The following is a 19,395-nucleotide window of genomic DNA, read 5'->3' on the forward strand; positions in this document are numbered from 1 at the left end:
CCCCACTGCCAGAAGTTCGATCCTTACTAGCTCAAGGTTGACTCAGCCTTCCATCCTTCCGAAGTCAGTAAAATGAGGATCCAGATTGTTGGGGGCAAAAGGCATTTAGAGAGAGCTGTAAAGCACAGTGAAGTGGTATATAAGTCTAAGCGCTGTTGCTATTGCTATTTAGTTAACAGTATTTTTGAAACAGCTCTTAGGGCTTTGTATTATTGGAAACATGATCAGTGCAAGGTGGAAAAGATTCATTTTCTGAAGAAAACAAGCTTAGAATCATTCAAATTAGTCGGAGGTGTTCTGACCAGTGATGAAATACTACCATTTCTGGCCAGTTTGCCTGAACCAGTAGTAAAAAATACTAAAAAATAATAATAATAATGTTCCAATGTTCCCACGTTGCACAGCTGATCTTTGGAACTTTTTTTCAAAAAAACTTAGAAGCATTTTTTTTTACTACAGGTTGTCTGGAAACATGGGGGTGGGGGGGTCCATTTGTGCTCCCAGCAGGCTTCCCTGAGGTCTGCTAGGCTAAAAACAGGGGCTGGGATGTACTGAGAAAGAAGAAAGAAAGAAAGAAAGAAAGAAAGAAAGAAAGAAAGAAAGAAAGAAAGAAAGAAAGAAAGAAAGAAAGAAAGAAAGAAAGAGGGAGGGAGGGAGGGAGGGAGGGAGGGAGGGAGGGAGGGAGGGAAGGAAAGAAGGAAAGAAGGAAAGAAGGAAGGAAAAAGGAGGGAGGGAGGAAAAAAGGAGAGGAAGGACTAGAAAACCTAGCACTAGATCCAGCTTCAGAGGATAATCCAGAGCTGGAAGGGACCTGGAGATCATCTAGTCCCAGGGAAATATAATATTCTGCCTTTTTAATATTTCCTAGAATATTTCATTCTTCTAGGTGAGGGCTAGGTGCTAACATCCTACAGAACATTGCAGTATCCCCACGGTCATGTGATCAAAGTTCAGATGCTTGGGAACTGACTCATATTTATGACCGCCGTCTTGTCCCATGGCCACGTAATCACTTTCTGCAACCTTCTGAAATGCCAAGTCAATGGGGAAGCCAGAGTCACTTCCCAAGCGGGTGACTAACATTAACAACTTCAGTGATTCATTTAGCAACCATGGCACACACAAAAAGTCGTATGAATGGGGCCAGCTCACTTAACAAATGTTTCGCTTAGCAGCAGAAACGTTGGCCTCAGTTGCAGTCGAAAGTCGAGGACACAGCTAAGATGCTGAGCTTGTCAATCTGAAAGGTCAGCAGTTCAGCGGTTTGAATCCCTAGCGCCGTGTAACGGAGTGAGCTCCCGTTACTTGTCCCAGCTTCTGCCAACCTAGCAGTTCAAAAGCATGTAAAAATGCAAGTAGAAAAATAGGAACCACCTTTGGTGGGAAGATAACAGCGTTCTGTGAGCCTTTGATGTTTAATCATGCCGGCCACATGACCATGGAGATGTCTTTGGACAGCACTGGCTCTTTGGCTTTGAAACAGAGATGAGCACCACCCCCTAGAGTCGGGAACAACTAGCAAATATGTGGGGGGGGAACCTTTACCTTTACCTTTAAATCTCAAACTCAAAAAAGCAACGTGTTCTGCCTAAAAACCCAATAGCAAGTTTTAGAACTGATTTTAATGAAGGTTATTTTTTTCCTGAATGATATCACTCTGCTAAACAACTAATTCCCACAACACTGTCAAACTATTTACTAAAACTGTATTACTATTATTCTTCTCTTCCTTCCTAGTACCTATCTCTTCCCACTTATGACTATAACCTTGTCGCTTGTATCTCTACAATTTATACTTTTTTATTTGTTTCCTAGCATGATTTGATTGCTTATTTAGTAATCTATGACTATCTCTTAAGTGTTGTATCTTATGATTCTTGATAAATGTATTTTTTTTCCTTTTATGTACTCTGAGAGCATATGCACCAAAGACAAATTCCTTCTATGTCAAATCACACTTGGCCAATAAAGAATTCTAGTCTAGTCTAGTCTAGTCTAGTCTAGTCTAGTCTAGTTAGTCTAGTCTAGACTAGACTAGTTTAGTCTATCCTTGAAGGATAGCATCAGCTTTCTTAATAGCACTCCCATATCTCTTAATAGCACTACCATATCTCCAAATGCATTCCTAGCAGAGCTGGGTTGCTCCCGGTTCAGCCCAGATCAGGTGAACCGGTAGTAGTGGAGGCTCCGCCCTCCCACCTAGACACTTTCGTGCATGCACAAAAGTGCCATGTGTGCACACTAGTGGTGGGTTCCGGCTTCTGTTGCAACCGGTACACTGCAACGGGGCCGGGCATCCATCACATGCATGCACACAGCACGCGCATGTGTACCCACCACCCGCGACGCTCCAGCTGCTCGGTAGAGCATCGCACAGGCACCATAGGTCCCGTGCGCATACGCAAATGTCCCCGTCGGCTCAAATAGAGGTAAGGAGAGCGGGGGGCGGGGGGCAGGCCCTCCGGAGCACCGTACCAAAATGACAACTGGTGCTCCCAGCAGGCATTGGTATGCCCGTACTGGGGCGTGCCAGTTGTATCCCACCACTGGCGCATGCGAGCATGCTCAAACTGGGATTTGCAACCCACCTCTGCTTCCAAGTACAGTACAAAGTAAACATTCTGAAAAACAAGAATGCAAAGCAAATTCCCAGCAATCTTCGGCAGGATGTGTCTGTGTGTGTGTATGTGTGTGTCTGTGTGTGTTGCATGCATTCATGAACAAAACAGAGGATTTTGGTGGGTGGGGGAAAGAAGACTAGCAATATTTCATCCTGGATTAGTGGATTCTGTTACCCTTTTGTATATCCTTCCAGCAAAACGTTCCAAACAAACATTTGTCTTCCCGCTGGGAGTTTTGGAAGTTCAGTTGTGGGATTGTATCGCCCTCTCCTGGAGAAAAGTTTGGTTTACATGCTTTGAAATCAAAACGGAGGTGCTCAATTAGATAGAATAGCAGAGTTATTGGAGGTCTTCTAGTCCAACCCCCTGCCTAGGCAGGAAACCCTACACCATTTCAGACAAATGGCTATCCAACATCTTCTTAATGACTTCCAGTGTTGGAGCATTCACAACTTCTGGAGGCAAATTGTTCCACTGATTAATTGTTCTAACTGTCAGGAAATTTCTCCTCAGTTCTAAATTGCTTCTCTCCTTGATTAGTTCCCACCCATTGCTTCTTGTCCTGCCCTCAGGTGTTTTGGAAAATAGCTCGACTCCCTCTTCTTTGTGGCAGCCCCTTATAATTAAAATTATTAGGGCACAAGGTATACAGGCAGTTTTCAACTTGCAACCACAGTGCAGCCCAAGATTTCTGTTGTTAAATAAAACCTTGGTTAATTGAGTTTTGCCCCATTTTACCACCTTTCTTGCCATTGTTAAGTGAATCACTGCGGTTGTTAGCATAGTGATATAGTTGTTAAGTGAATCTGGCTTCTCCATTGATTTTGCTGATCAGAAGGTCGTAAAAGGGGATCATATGACCCCAAGACTCTGCATGCATCATGAATAAGTTGCTAAACATCTGGATTTTGATCACGTGGCCTTGGGGATGTAAATGTGGAAAACCATCCTAAATCATTTTTTTCCTCATAACTGTGGAAAACGGTCCTAAATCACGTTTTTCAATGCCGTTGTAACTTTAAAACCGTCACTGAACAAACTGTTGTACTACTACTTGGATAATCCAAACGCAGGCTAGAACTGATGAGTGTTTCCTCTTTAACGGATACTCCTTAAGGAAGTGTAATAATAATAAATATGGAACAAAATCCAGTACAACACTCGCAGCTGATCAATGCTTGAGTCTCTCCTTTGTTAATTAAATGTATGCATATGAGTCACATTTATGCATTTGTGTTTTTACTTACTTACTTACTTGCTTTATTTTTCAGACTAAGATGCTCCGCACTCTAAGAGGCATCTAGATTTTGGGGAGGAAAGCAAAACAAAAAACAAAAAACCTGCCTCTGCTTCCCAGCAATTTGCCTCCTTGCAGCAAACAGCAAACATCCTGGTCAGCTTCAGCACGGCCTGATGTAGCACGAGCAGCTGATTGGCAATTGTATCGGCCTCCCAGAATACCATCGATCAGCTGTTCCAAGCTGCAGGGATCGCCACCACCCAACATTGCCATCGCTGCCCATTGCCGCCACCACCTATCTCCACCTCCGCGTGTCCCATTTTTGACCTCCGCGCATCCTGTTTTCAGCCCATTCCAGCTTATCCCCACTGCCTGGAACAGGTCAAAACGGGATGCGCAAAGGCCAAAAATGGTGCATGCAGAGGCCAAAAACAGGACACATGGAGGCGGTGATGGACAGTGACAGCAGTGATGGGTGATGGTGAGCCCTGCAGCCTAAAACAGCTGATTCCAGGAGGCAGATCCTACTGCCAATTAGCTGCTCATGTTAATTCATGCTGCGCTGAAGCTGACCAGGCTGTTTGCAAAGAGACAAATTGCTGGGAGGCAGAGGATGGGGGGCGGCGGGTGGTAGGGGCTTTGGCCATTCACTCTATAAGACGCACAGACATTTTCACCCACTTTTTTTTGGGGGGGGGAGTACGTTTTATACACCGAAAAATACAGTGTATCATCTCTATTGTTTTGTAAACAACTCAAGGCTGTGAAATGATGGTGGGAGTTTCATCCCTGGAAGCTTTCAAGAAGAGACTGGACTGCCATCATCAGAAATGGTGTAGGGTCTCCTGCTTAGGCAGGGGGTTGGACTAGATGACCTGCAAGGTCCCTTCCAACTCTGTTATTATGTTTCAGTTATTCTGTTACCACACACCAGTATTCACAAGGTGCCCCGTTCTGCACCCATTCATCCATGGTAGGTATCAAACCGTCTTTCCACTTTTGCCCATACAGTGAGTTCCATTTTTTTTCTCCCCTTCTTTTTCCATTAGTGACTAGTCCCAAAAAGGTGGGGGGGGGGAATCTGGTTTGAGAACGGAAGGGGTGTTGTCCCTTTGGAGCAAAGGGAGAATATAGAGCTGAGATTCCTTTACATCACCTGTGTCAGAAATACCGCTGAGCTAGGAACTGTGCTGCTTTTAAGAAGTCGGGAACAGCTGAGCAAAATGGAAAAGCTGTTTGACTTTGCAGAGATATGCCATTTCTTCTCTGGTTAGTGTGTTACCATCACAAGCTTCATGGATTTGTTGTGGCTTCGGGTTGATCAAACACACACACACACACACACATAAAGAAGTTCAACTGGAACACAGCTTAGTGATGTCTTCCCCCCACTCCTTGAAACATCTCGGCAGACAGTTCTACAACATGCTGGCTTGAAAAAGCTGTGTCATTTCTGGCAGACGGGGGCGGGAGGAGAGAAAGCACCCCACGTATGAAAATACAAAAACCAGCAAGGAGGTTTACTGAGATCAGTCAGACAAATACCGACAGTCTTTGTTTTCAAGGGCGCCCATGTAGAAAGTCAGCACCCACCCACCCTCCTAGAGAATGAAATATTTTGCAGAATATTAAAAAGGCACATAGAATATTTCCCCTGAAGAAGAAATGGGGAGGCAGAAACCAGCCCCAGTCTCCCTGCCCCAAGCAGAAACTGAGGAGGCCAGCTTTTAGAAATGCAGATTTGGTAATTCATTCAGAAAGACTGGGTCAGACAGAGACTTCAGATAAGCAGCACAATTAGGCAAGCCAAAGGTTGACAAGATTAGCTCAAACACCTAGAATTTTCCTTTTCCATTTTGCCTATAGAGCCAGCCATGACCCCTACATGACTCCATAGGAATCAAGGTATTTTTTTAAAAAACCCACCCACTCTAAACTTCATTTTATCAGCTGTCCCAGCTGTGTGTGTGTTGGTTCTCATCAATAAACAGAATCTTTCTTTCCAATCAGCCTCCATTTTATTCCCAACTTGGAACTGGAACTGGATTTTTCTTCCTAAGCCTCCTTCAAAGGTAATGGTTTAAACAAAGGCAATTGAATTTAAAAGAAAAAGTCAAACAGGGAAAGCAACCATATACGGTCATCTGGAGGCCAGGCCTTGGAAAGAAAGCAGAAAGCGGCATAATTACTGTTGCAACCTGTCTTGATGATGGATGGAACCAGGTCAGCAGGAGATGGGAAGGTGTACTCAGGGCGCCGTAAGCATAACATTAAAAGCCTTTGATTCATCAGTACAACTGCTTCAGCTCGCATAGGAAAAGGGGTTCCCCATCGTATCCTCGTGGCATGAAGCTTGCAAGTGTTTTTTTTTTAAAAAGGTTATAAAAGGCTGATGCTTATGCGTGCTTTTTTTGAGAAACAGACATCATGTACTGCCTCAATTGTAAGCTGAGGACATTTATCCGGTATCTGATTATTATTTTTTTAATCTAAACGAAGCTGTGGCTCAATGGTGAGATCTCCTAGACCAGTGATGACGAACCGTTCTCGGCTCAGGTGCCAAAAGCGAATGCCCACCCCCATAACTTAATGCCCCCCGTGCATATGCGCGTGATATCCCCACCCCAACCCGCTGCCCCATGCACGACTTTCTTGGAGCCTGGGAAGGGTGTCCCGAGGCCGGAAACAGTCAATTTTCTGACTTCCGGTGGGCCCAGTAGGTTTGTTTTTCGCCCTCCCCAGGTTGGTTTTTCACTCTACCCAGGCCCTCTCCAGGCTCCAGAGGCTTTCTAGGAGCCTGGAGAGGGTGGAAATAGCCTCCGCCCCACTCCCAGAGGATTCTGTAGGAGGGAAATGGCTCATTTTCCGACTTCCAGTTTGTGTGTCGGGCTGTTTTTCGCTCTCCGGAGGTTTCAGCAGGCTTTCCTGAAGCTTCCGGAGGGTGAAAAACGGTCAAAAATGAAGGCCGAAATCAGCTGGATAGTGCGCGCATGCACGCTGGAGCTGACAGGGGCAACCCCTTGTGTGCCCTAAGAAATGGCTCCGTGTGCCACCTGTGGCACACATGCCATAGGTTCGCCATCACAGGCCTAGACATAGGTATTTGAATGAGCGCAGGAGCACCGGAAACCAGAAGAGCATCCGCCCAGTGCGCATGCGCACGCCCGGAAGATCATCTTCCAGTTTCTGGTGCACGCATGCTGACTGGCCAGCTCTGGCATGCACGCCAGAAGACCAGGCTGTCGGCATGCAAGCTTGTGCTGGAGACTAGATCATCTTCCCGGCTGCACACGCACACCCGTTTCGGTGCCAAAAGGGTTCACCAACATTGCTCTAGAATGTCAGTCTCCAACTCTTTCTGACTCAGTGGAATGGAGGTGGCAGCGGTAATGGGGTGAGAGAGGGGGTGGCTTTCTGCGTTCATGTGTGTTGCTTTCACAAATGCAGGTTTGCAAAGACACACTCTCTCGGCCTCCACTTTTGCAGCCCGGTTCCAAATGGTCTGCGGGCCAGACTGGGGGTTGGGGGCCCCTGCCGTAGAAAATTGGGGGAGGTAGATATCTCTTACTGAGGCCTAGGTCATAGCAGAATAATGAAACGACACAAAAGTAAGTTTAAAAAAGAAAAAAAAACCTTAGCTTGAGCTGTTCTATTGTTTTTATCAGGAGCTAAATGCCTCCCTTTCTATCAAGTCTGCCTCCAAAAATGGTTCGTCAGCTTTCTCAAAATTTAATATACAAGCAGAAACCAATAGGGCAAACAGGAATTGTTGTTTTTTTCTTTTTAAAAAGTAGCAATTTAGCTTCCCCCCCCCCTTCATCATTCTCTCAGCAGCAAGAACGCTCCCCCCAATGCAAAAAAGTTAATTTGTTAACCCAAGTGACTGGGAGAGTTTCAGAGAGAACCCATTGCAAAGCGATTTCCTCGTTAATTAGCCCCCAGAGGCATCATTACCAGGTCAGAATTGAAATCAACCAAAAAGCAATTTTCAAAGTTGCTAGAAGTGAGGACTCAGGCAGCTGATGAAAAAAAACTATTGGAAAGTTTCAAGTCACCATTGATGTTTTTAGTTAAAGAATAAAGAATGATTGCATGCTCCACGGTTTTAGATTTTTTTTTTCTAAGGACCCAAAATCTATAATAAATGAGCCATCAAGAATCCCTAAATCAGCCAAAGAAACCAAGTTGCAAAATTGTCACTATTGACAGTCATGTCACTATTTTCCATAATTAATGTCAGTACCGGATGGCTCCTGCAGTGATGGGATTTAAATAATTTAGCAACTGGTTCCCTGGCTTGGTAGGCATGGCCAGGTGGTCATGTGACTGGGTGGGTGTGGCCAACTCAACATCATTTATCACACCTAGCCCTGCCTCCCAACCACTCAATAGCAGAGGTGAGATTCAACAATTCTGACCAGTTTGGACTAATCCCACCACTGGTTGGTCCTGCCCCCGCCTGTTTTTCCGGGCCAAAAAAACAGGCAGGGGCGAAGCCAGCTAGTGGTGGGATTAGCCAGTTCACCAAACTAGGCAGAATTTAAACAACCAGTTCGCCCGAACCGGTCCAAACCAGCTAAATATCATCTCTGGGTTCCTGATACCTTACGTAAACCAAGACACTGTTTACTCTTCATGTGGAAGGAAGTTCAGAAGTGCCTGAATTTATTCTTCAAGGTTTCTCTATCCTACACTGAAGATCATCAGGGTTTCTCAAATAGCTTGAAAGCCACCATCATGGGGAATTCTTGGAAACCCAGAGCCAAATTGAGAAGAAACTAAAAGGTTAATTCTTGCAGCATTTACTCGGACACCTGGTTCTGCCTTCCAGTTTAGTTTTGATGATATTGCATCATTGCAAATCCTGCTTTCAGACTTTTGAGAGTCTAAACTAGCTAGACAGCATTACTTCTGACAGATAAAGGTGGAAATGCCAGAAAATCCGATCAGGGCAAAGCAACAATGGAGGATGTGATATTAGTGCATACAGTACAGCACAACTTGTGACGATAAGACAAAATGCAGGACTGGAGGAATCTCTCTTTGGAGACCCAGGAATGCTAGGGAACAAGAGCTAGACTATAGCAGAGGAATTCCACCAGTTCTGCTTTGTTGTCTTCGTATCTGACGACCCACCAAGACCAAAAGGAAACAGATACGAAGGAGGAAGAAATTTAGACAGACAAGATTGCTTTTGTGGGTGGGTGGGTGGTTTAAGATAATGGTTATCTTTTGAGAGATGAATGCAACAAAAATTAATTTTAATGTATGCTGATTAGTGTACAACTAAAGTGACAATAGTCTATTCTGCATTTTATTCTATTCTATTCTAATTTCTCTATTCTATTCTACTCTATGCTATTTTACATTCTATTCTTATTCTACTCCACTCCATTTCTCTATTCTATTTCTCTATTCTATTCTACTCCATTTCTATTTTATACTTTCTATTCCATTCCATTCCGGATTCTCTTCTGTATTCACTTCTCCCCTTTCTGATTGCTGCTCCTGGAATTAATGCTCAGTATCTCAGGGTCATTTCCCAATGTAAGGATTGTATTCTACATTCTGATTTGAGTAATTATGGCTGCTCTTTTGCAAACGCACTTAATTTTAAACACCACTGTTTTAGATTAAACTTCATCTTCTCACTCCCTGGGGCCAATTACCTGATTAAATCAAGTTTGTTTTTCTCTTTTTGATACTGTGTGCAAATCTGAGCAGTCCCAACTCATCAGGACAAGAACATTCAGTAAGCAGAGCTTTGATTTTCATAGAAATTTATTCATAGAACTGACTTCAGTACAACCTCCATAGACGCGAGCTATTTTAGTTTTCCTATAGGTAAAAAAAAGGAAAATAGTCAGTTTTTAGCATTAGGCAGTAAATTATAAATCCGAGTAAGATGCATATAGTTCCTCCTATCAATTACAACCCAGAACTGGGACTCAGATGCATTTATTTATCTAAATATATTGATTGACCAACTTCAGTAATGAGCTTATTATAATTGCAACAGTGCTAAAAAAGAGCAGCTAACTGAAAGCATGTGAGAATCTAAGATTCCCAAACCACTTCTGCTTGCAATACTACCAAAATAATATCAGTCCCAGAGCTGATAAAGCATCCAAAATGTGATTGTGAGCTCCTAATTGTTTGTACTTCCATTCCAGCTCCAAGGGATTAATGTGAAGAGAGATTTACCAGAACTTTCTAACTTTGTTGGTGGAGAAACACAGCCTCTTGCTCCAAAGTCTGGATTAGCTAAATTCCACATTAAATGACTAGTGTCAGCTAATCAATATATAGATATAGGTGGTGTGTGTGTGTGTGTGTGTGTGTGTGTGTGTTCCATCATAACTCTGCAACGCCTCGAGCACACCCCTAAAACCACTCAGGGTATGTGTTCTGTTCAGATACAGTCTTTTGTGCCTTAAAATGACTTCTACTGTACTGCTATAAAATGGTTTCTACTGTACAGCGCAGTGGAGATGCCACAGTAACTGCTTCACAGTACTCCACAAGGGGGCTCCCACTGGTAAGGGGAAAAAATCCAACATTAGAAATTACATTTGGTCTGGACATTTTCTCCCTATAAATAAACTTGGTCAATGCCAGATTATCAGCTAGTCCTAACTATAAAATTCACTACATCCAAACAGGAGGAAGCAGATAGTTAAAGGAAATCTTTCCCCACTAAGGTAAGCAGGTAGAAAATGAACTGTAGGTAAGCAGGTTGTTGAATAATATAATTCAAACTACTGTACCTGTTTGGCTCCTTGACTGGATTACTGCAAGAAAAGAAAAGAAAGTTTGTCAGTACATCTTTAACATGCAAGATGTAAAACATGCTTCAAATAATCCAATGGTTTGGCTGTTCTGCTACTATGTATACTAACCATTTCCAAAGGAAACAGCTTACCAAGATAAAAAAATTTACCTGAGCTGTCTCAGGAGGTTAAAGATTCAGTTGAAACTTGGTTCAATTTCTAAGGATGATCGTGTTAGATTCTGTTTGTGGCACAGAGGACCACGAACGTGGCAAAATAGAGTAGATGGAGGAGGGGAAGCAATGAAGCAACGGAATTTTGAAGGTAACAAAAGCACATAATTTAGTCGCTGACAATTATTGCTTTTGGAGTGAAATATTTAAAAAACAAATTCCCACAGATTAGCTATTTAACACAAGGGGAAAAAATATAGTGGGTTTCTTTTTACTGTACAAGTCAACTGTAACAGGTGAGATGAGAGAGTGCTCTGCTAAACCTAGTTTAGCACTCCAGTGAAATCAAACCTTGATTATAATTGACTACTACAGGATACATACTAGACAGAAAATGAATGCTATACATACAAAAATAGAATTAGGCATGCATAAAGCTATGAATGGGTTCTGTCCACTAAACTAGAGTCCAGTAAATCAATCAAGGGTTTTGTGGCATGTTAAGGAACGTAAATTAGATGTAGAATATGTGATAGCCAATTTGCAACAGATTTACTCCAAGTGACTAATAGAGGCAGCAACAATTTGATACACTCTGAGTGGCCGTAACAAATCCAATCTATAAACATTCAATTTCAGGCAAGCCAAAATAAGGCAGGGATATAAAATGCCTGCATAGCACAAGACATTGGATGTCTTCTTGTCTTCTAGTTTATATAGCAAGGAAACTACCATTCTTGGAACTAAACCCTGAGAAGAAGGAAGCTTACCAGACATTCGTCAACCCTCATCAATGTGGGTTGCCCCAAAATTAACTTTACTGATCTTTTACCATTAACTTACAAGCAAAAAAGGGGGGATTTTCTTCCCATTCTACGAAAAGGAGAGAAATCTAGAGTGTCAGTTTTCCCAACCCTTTTAATTATAATTAGCTAACTCAAAGAGGTATTTTCCACAAAACTTCGGTAATACAGTTCAACCTAAATGTGAAATAAACATGAATATAGGAACAAGCCGATAAGGGCAACTTATGAATCTATAGCACATGCAGCTGGAACCAGGGTGGATAAAACTTGATTATTTAAAAAAAAACAATGGATTTAATTTAAATTGGATTTTTATCCAATTTGTTTTAATAAAACGCTTTTGGAGTAAAACATTTATCTAAAGATAGTTTTCTGTTTAAGATACATTAATAATTTAGTTTATTCAGCATGAAATGGAGCTTAGTTATGTAGCATAAAGCTGTACTATATTCTGCAACATTGGGACTATCAGTGAGTCAACAGCTGGGTCAGAGGAGATGCTGCAGGACAGAGGTGACGGTTGCTCTTTAAAAATTATGATTTGAGATGTTTAAAAATGTGTGTGAAATTTTGGAGGGCAAGGTTAAGCCAGAAATTTAGATGGAGCCCTCAGACCTGGAAATAGAATAGAAAATAAAAGAGGGCTTAATTGAAGAACAAGAATAGAAGAAAAAGCAACTAAAATAAAAAAAATAACTATATGGTTTCATTGGGGTACAATAGATGAAAAGCAGAACCATGAAATAATAATTTGGTATAACTTTAAAAGGGCAATTAATGATATTGTATATATAACAAGAAGAAAATAAGTTGAAGATGGAAAATATGAGAAGAGAATAATAGAGTTGAAATTAGAAATAAAATTATGATGTAAAAAAAGAGGATGTACAAGGGGAAAACCTGCACAACGCTTTATTCATAAATACGTTATTTGTGTTTAAAAAACAATAAAAACTTTATTTTAAAAAAATTATGATTTAAATCAAGTTGATTTAAATCAAGCCTTTTTACTAGTGATTTAAATCCACCCTATCTGGAAATATAACAGAGATGCTTTGCAGAGTTAGATTGGCAGCATACTAAATTAATAAACTAAATGTGCAGAAATGTGCACTAAAATAATAAACTAAATGTGCACAAAACACAGAAACTCGGCTTGAAAATGAAAACCCATCAAAAAAACAGGTGAGGGACACTCGGCTCATGCAATCATAACCATGCTTATTCTCTATACCTACCAAACACCTCATTTCTGATTAGGAAGAAATCCAAGGAAGTAGAAAAGAGAAGTGAAAGCAAACAGTTATTAACAGGAAGGATTTATTGAAAGCACCATAAAACCTGGCTGAATAAAAAGCTTGAAAACCACAAAACCTTTGAAAGGAATTCCCACAAAATAAAACTGGCCCACGGGTGTTCTAATCCTAAATAGGCTATTCCAGAATCTGAACAATTATGTCCTTGATAAAAATGGTTACATTTGTATGCCTCTCCTTAAATGCCAGTTTTAACGAACATCTGTTAAAAGCCCGTAACTTTCTTTTTCTCTTTTGAAGCTAACATTATAATTCGACCTACATTTTCCCCATCTCATTAAATGCCAGTTAAATGAGCATTTCAGTTTTGACACCTGCCAACCACCAGCCAGAAGAAATTATTTCTCAATTCTAAAATTAAATAATAAACTGTAATTAAAGCGGTATTTGACAAGGTAAGCGAAGGAGGAAACTAGATGCAATGCGAGGAAAAAGAGAAGGGAGGGGAGGAGGAAAGAGACATGCTCTAAAAATTCTAGGTTTCTATGGAAATGCTGAACACCCCCATCCTTTTACCGCTTCACTTTGTTGGCTACAAAGCCAAAACAAAGGAGCTCGGAATTACCTTCTGTGAGCCATTGGTGAAAGATGGAAATTGGCGAGAGGGGGAAAAAAACAAGAGTCCTTTTGTCAATGAAATAAGTAAAGTGGCAATAATTGTGTCTGGTCGGGGTTTCTAATGTTCAGGGGGATGCCCTTACCTTCTTGCCAGCGCCCACTGTGGCTTTCGCCGTTCCTCTGACCTTCTTCATCCTATTCTTACGCTCTTTCCGTTGTTTCCTGGATGTCTTTTTCTTCTCGTAAAGGCCATGCTGGTGAAGAGAACAAGAATGAACCTCACATCGACATTTCTAGGGCCCTCAGGGCCTAGTCTTTTGATGAATGGACTACCATAAGGTGCTCTACCTGGGACTACCCTGGGAGAGCATTCGGAAGGTACAACTGCTGCAGAATGTGGCATCGTGGGTAGTTTTGCCCCCCCCCCCCCCAAGAATGGCCCCTGGGACACCACTGCTGTGAGATGCACTGGTTACCAGTCTGCTTCTGTGTGCAATTTCAAGGGGTTGGTGATCCACTTTTAAGCCCTTCACAGCATGAGTCCAGGTACTTGAGGGACCGTCTGGCCCCACTCATGCATGCATGCATGCATGCAGTCAGTCAGTCAGTCTCAGTCTCTCTCTCTCTCTCCCTCCCTCCCTCCCTCTCGGCCCAACCCATCTCATAGGGTGGTGGTGGTTGTGGGGAAAAATAGAAGAATATTATGTGTCTTCACTGCCTTATTCATAAAAATAACAAAGGTGGGATTATAAGTAAAGAAAGAAATAGAACTACATTTAATTTGAGTAGCTGTATTCCATTTCACAAGATCTAAGATTCTATAATTGGATTATTATAATTTACAGAAATTATGAGCTAATGATTCTCAATCTATAATGAGCCGCTATTCAAGTATCCAACTTGTACAAAAATCACTTTTTTTTGTAAGCAAGTTACATACATCTAAACAAAAAACTAGACTGCAGTTAACCACTATTTGTATTTTCAAAATACACATCAAAGATAATAATAGCTAGTGGTTTGCACAATACTTACTATCCTGTTACAAACCCTTTTACACAAATCACTGGTAGCAGAGAAAGGGGGACACGACATCAGGAAAATACAACTTTAATTTAGGCGTTTTACAAACATGGTATTTATTTATTTTGTTATAGAAATGTGCAAAAACATTGGGCACAACAGTGATTCTTGCTTCAGTGGTAGAAATATTAAACCTCTTTAAACACATTCAGAAATTGTCCAAAAGGTGTTTTTTTCAAGAGGCAACTAGGCTTTCTGGTTTTTTTCTTTGAAGATGTTTCGCTTCTCATCCAAGAAGCGTCTTCAGCTCTGATTAGATGGTGGGGAATGGAGGGATTGGATTGGAATGGAAAGAAGAAAAATCCTTCCAAATCCTCTTCAAACAAAACAAAAAAAAACCAGAAAGTTCAATTGCCTCTTCAAAAATCACTTTTGGGACAAAAGATGACATGGATGACTGAGAATCTCCATAGACATTCAGAAATTGACGTTTTCATTGATGTTTAATTAACTACTGAAAACGGAATAAGAGAAAGTGCCTCTTAATTCCAAACTTCATAAAGTGATAAGCAACCAGAATATTCCTTTTAGTCCAAAACGATCCATATTACAAGAAAAAAGAAAGATTAAAAACAACCTACCCTGGCCAGTCTGTGCTTTGGTTCATTTTTCTTTGCATAGTCTAGAGAATCGTAGATCATGCCAAAGCCAGTGGTTTTCCCACCACCAAAATGGGTCCTGAAGCCGAAGACAAAAATGACATCTGGTGTTGTCTTATACATTTTTGCCAACTTCTCACGAATTTCTGTTTTGGGGACAGTGGCTTTTCCAGGATGAAGGACGTCAATTACCTGCAAATTCAGGAGTGAAAAAAATATATTCAAAGTTTCTTTATGCCCATGAAGGAAACATTGTAGTGGCAGAGATGGCTCATAAGCTTGTTAACAATGCAGCATCAAACTTGAACCGGTAGGCCAGAAATATGCAATGCCTCAATCTTTATTGAGTGTGAAGAGGAACTAAAGAGCCTCTTGATGCGGGTGAAGGAAGAGAGCGCAAAAGTTCGCTTGAAACTCAACATTAAGAAAACTAAGATCATGGCACCCAGCCCTCTCAATTCCTGGAAAATAGATGGGGAAGAAATGGAGGTAGTGACTGATTTTACTTTCATGGGCTCCAAGATCACCGCAGATGGGGACTGCAGCCAAGAAATTAAAAGACGCTTGCTCCAGGGGAGGAAAGCTATGGCAAATCTAGACAGCTTACTAAAAAGCAGAGACATCACCCTGCCAACAAAAGTGCATATAGTCAAGGCTATGTTTTCCCAATTGCAATGTATGGCTGTGAAAGTTGGACCATAAGGAAGGCTAAGAGCCAAGAATTGAGGCCTTTGAAATACGGTGCTGGAGAAGACTCCAGCAAGTCCCTTGGATTGCAAGGCGATCCAACTGGTCAGTCCTGGAGGAGATCAACCCTGACTGCTCTTTAGAAGGCCAGATCCTGAAGAGGAAACTCAAATACTTTGGCCACCTAATAAGAAGGAAGAACTCACTAGAAAAGAGCCTAACGCTGGGAACAATTGAGGGCAAAAGAAGAAAGGGACGACAGAGAATGAGGTGGCTGGATGGAGTCACTGAAGCAGTCGGTGTGATCTTAAATGGACTCCGGGGGGGGGGGGGGGGGGATGGTAGAAGACAGGAAGGCTTGGCGGAGCTTTGTCCACGGGGTTGCGATGGGTCGGACACAACTTCACAACTAACAACAACATTTATGCTTATAGGTTGTCCCAATACATAAGAGTATTTTCAGATTTAAAAACGAGATGAGATTTTTTTGAGAGCCTTTTGTAGGGGGAGTGGTGGTGAAGAAAGACAACAGTAACAGGAGCTACTTGTGCAGAAACATAGGCTAAAACTCAAAAATGAAACAGGTCAATTGTATGGTAAAATGTTTGCCTGGAAGCAATTTTAGGCATTTTGATTCTCTACTTGAACACACAAAAGTTTGTGTCGGAACTCATTTGTATATTGGCCAGCGCAAAACATATATGCTGGTACACCATGCACAAAGCTCTTAATACAGGTAGTCCTCCACTTACAACAGTTTATTTAGTGACCATTCAGTGACAATAGCACTGAACCAAGTGACTTATGACCAGTTTTCACTTACGACCGCTGCAGCATCCCCACAGTCACACAATCAAAATTCAGACACTTAGCAACTGGCTCATATTTATGACCGCTGCTATGTCCCAAAGTCACGTGATCCCCTTTTGCGACCTTCCGACAAACAGTGTCAATGGGGAAGCCAGATTCACTTAACAACCGGGTTACTAACTTAACTGCAGTTGATTAATTTAACAACTGAATCAAGAACGATTGTAAAATCCACTTAACAAATGTCTCACTTAACAACTGAGCTTAACTGTGGTCATTAAGGCAAGGACTACCTGTACAGAAAAATAATAATGCAATATTTAAGGACTGAAAAACACTCTGTTGTTACACTTTGGGAATACTGTACAGTCCATATAGAATAGAATAGAATTCTTTATTGGCCAAGTGTGATTGGACACACAAGGAATTTGCCTTCGGTGCATAAGCTCTCATTATAAATAAAAGCTATGAGTGATAAATCATGATCCTAGTCATCATAAAAATAAATCATAAGATACAACAGTGATAGAATCAACATAAATCGTACTAGGAAACTAAATAAAATATAAATTGTAAAGATAGAATCAACAAAGTTTTAGTCATAAATAGAAAAGGAAATAGGTAATAGCAAAGATGAGAAGAATAATATTAATAGTCTTACTAAATATATTATTGAATCTATGTTTGCCAAATAACCATTTCAAAACTTGCAATTCCGCAGTCATTTTATCCACACCAATTTCATATTAAAGATTGACAATTCCCTGGACATTTAGATCATGAGTTTATGACAGCCAGTAAGGATGAGAACAGAACGAATTTACAAATGACACCTCATGTTTTGTGTATTCATACAGCAATTTTTGCTTCAATGTAACACACGTTTCCCAATTGTCTCATTATTAAAGCATACTCATTGGAGGAAGGGATCCATCATTGCAACTTATTACATCCACATCGTTGTAAAACCTCCTGAACCTCTCCAGCTAGCCTGGCAAGTCACCTTTCCCATCAACATGGATCAGCCTTCCAAAAGCTAGACTATACTACTGCTATGTTTACAGTGGGAGGTTTTAACTCTTACTGTAGGCCAGCGGGATTAGGTTATTAATTAAGATGGCATGCAAATGAAATAATTGCAGGCCCAAGAAGTCTTTCACCTCGGACTCCAATAAAATAAGCATCTTACCATTTGCTTACGTTGAAGCAGCCGGTTTGTCATGAACTTCCTCGTCCGGATGGTGACTGTATCGTTCTATAATAAAGTAAAACAAAAATTCAATAAAAAGCAATTCCTCTTTTCCAAAACAACCAACCACCAGGTGAGCGTGCACAGCTACAAACCTCTAGAAGTGTACAAAGTTGCAAAAAAAGTTCAATTTAGAGAGCCATGTTAGAGCAAAGACCCACAGTTCTCCAGCCTGACACCCCTCAATGCTGGAGAACAGAAACAGAATAACCGAGTTGGAAGGGACCTTATAGGTCATCTAGTCCAACCCCCCCACCAAACAGGAGACCCTGCAACGTTTGACAGATGGCAGTCCAGTTTCTTCTTGAAAGCCTCCAGTGATGGAGCCCCCACAACCTCTGAATAACAGAACAGAATAATAGAATTGGAAGGGAACCTTGTAGGTCATCTAGTCCAACCCCACTCCCAAGCAGGAGACCCTACATCTTTTATTAAATTAACAGTTGGAAGGGACCTTGTAAGTTATCTAGTCCAGCACACACACACACATAGCCCAAGGAGGCCATACACCATTTAGTAACAGATTAACAGAGTTGGAAGGAACTTTATAGGCCATCTAGTCCAACCCCTCATCCAAGCAAGAGACCCTACACTATTTCTCAAAGATTCCACTCCACTTTCTTCTTCGTGAAGGTGGCCCACAGCAGAGAACCGGGGACCCACGGGGAAGCCCCGGCGTCGGCATCTTCTCCCCCTTTCCTCCACTCCATAATCCCCCTAAAAGACTCCGCAGCCCCCGCGTTAAAGAAGGCAGGCGGCCCGGAGTCCGTAGGGCCGAGGATGACACCCGGGCAGGGCGGATTGAAGGAGCTTCTCAGTCCCGAGAATCTCCAGCGCCAGAACTCACCATCTTGGCGGCCTGTCTCGCAGCGCCAGAGAGAGAGAAAAGAAGGAAGGGATGTTCACTAGCCAATCATATGTCACAGCGGGGAGGAAAAGGAAGCGCTCTCACCAAAAAAGGCGGGACTTCCGGCTAGTCGCGGGAAAAAGACTTTCCGGGAAAACCAGCGAGTGGAGAGGGGAAGAGAGACCCCTTATTAGTCCTGATTCTATCAGGTTGAATGTTATGGCGTATGGATTATGAAGTTCTGATTCATATTTTGTATGGAGAAAAACGGAAATAGGAATTCCTATCGGACATTAATGAGATGCATATGCATTTCAACAGTCAGCTAGCAGGCAAATGCAATTTAAGGATAATCCAACCAAGTCTGCTTGTAATCCATGAAATATCTCTGCAATGGCTGAATGAAGCTCTACATTTTCAGGGTTGCTACTCGCAGTTTGCAAATTAAATGGATAGCGACCATCAACTGGATATCAACTGGGTCCTGGTCATAATAGTGGAGTCGTGTCGCAATTCAAATTTAAAACACACCCCTATATGCAGCTTTTAAAAGTTATTGGTGCCGGCAGTCCTCGACTTACGGCCACAACTGAGCCCAGAATCATCTGTTGCTAAACGAAACAGTAGTTGAATGAG

The 19,395-nt window shown here is 41.8% G+C and overlaps 1 protein-coding gene across 1 annotated transcript in view; it reads right to left on the reverse strand.

Moving 5' to 3' along the window:
* Window positions 1-9,624: 9,624 nt before the first annotated feature.
* The window catches only part of RPS24 (ribosomal protein S24), a 94,004-nt gene continuing 84,233 nt past the window's right edge, over window positions 9,625-19,395 (reverse strand). The window contains exons 2-7 of the mRNA XM_087701967.1: window positions 18,760-18,801; window positions 17,853-17,918; window positions 15,149-15,358; window positions 13,628-13,738; window positions 10,629-10,652; window positions 9,625-9,699 (exon numbers count right to left, since the gene is read on the reverse strand). Of these exons, the coding sequence (XP_087558093.1) occupies window positions 10,650-10,652; window positions 13,628-13,738; window positions 15,149-15,358; window positions 17,853-17,918; window positions 18,760-18,762 (393 nt within the window). The 5' untranslated portion in view covers window positions 18,763-18,801 and the 3' untranslated portion in view covers window positions 9,625-9,699; window positions 10,629-10,649. The remainder of the gene's footprint in view (window positions 9,700-10,628; window positions 10,653-13,627; window positions 13,739-15,148; window positions 15,359-17,852; window positions 17,919-18,759; window positions 18,802-19,395) is intronic.

Source organism: Thamnophis sirtalis, unplaced genomic scaffold, assembly GCF_051295495.1.
Source record: "Thamnophis sirtalis isolate CommonGarterSnake01/CBP01778 unplaced genomic scaffold, rThaSir2_p1.2 scaffold_15, whole genome shotgun sequence".
In the NCBI taxonomy this organism is placed as follows: domain Eukaryota; kingdom Metazoa; phylum Chordata; class Lepidosauria; order Squamata; family Natricidae; genus Thamnophis; species Thamnophis sirtalis.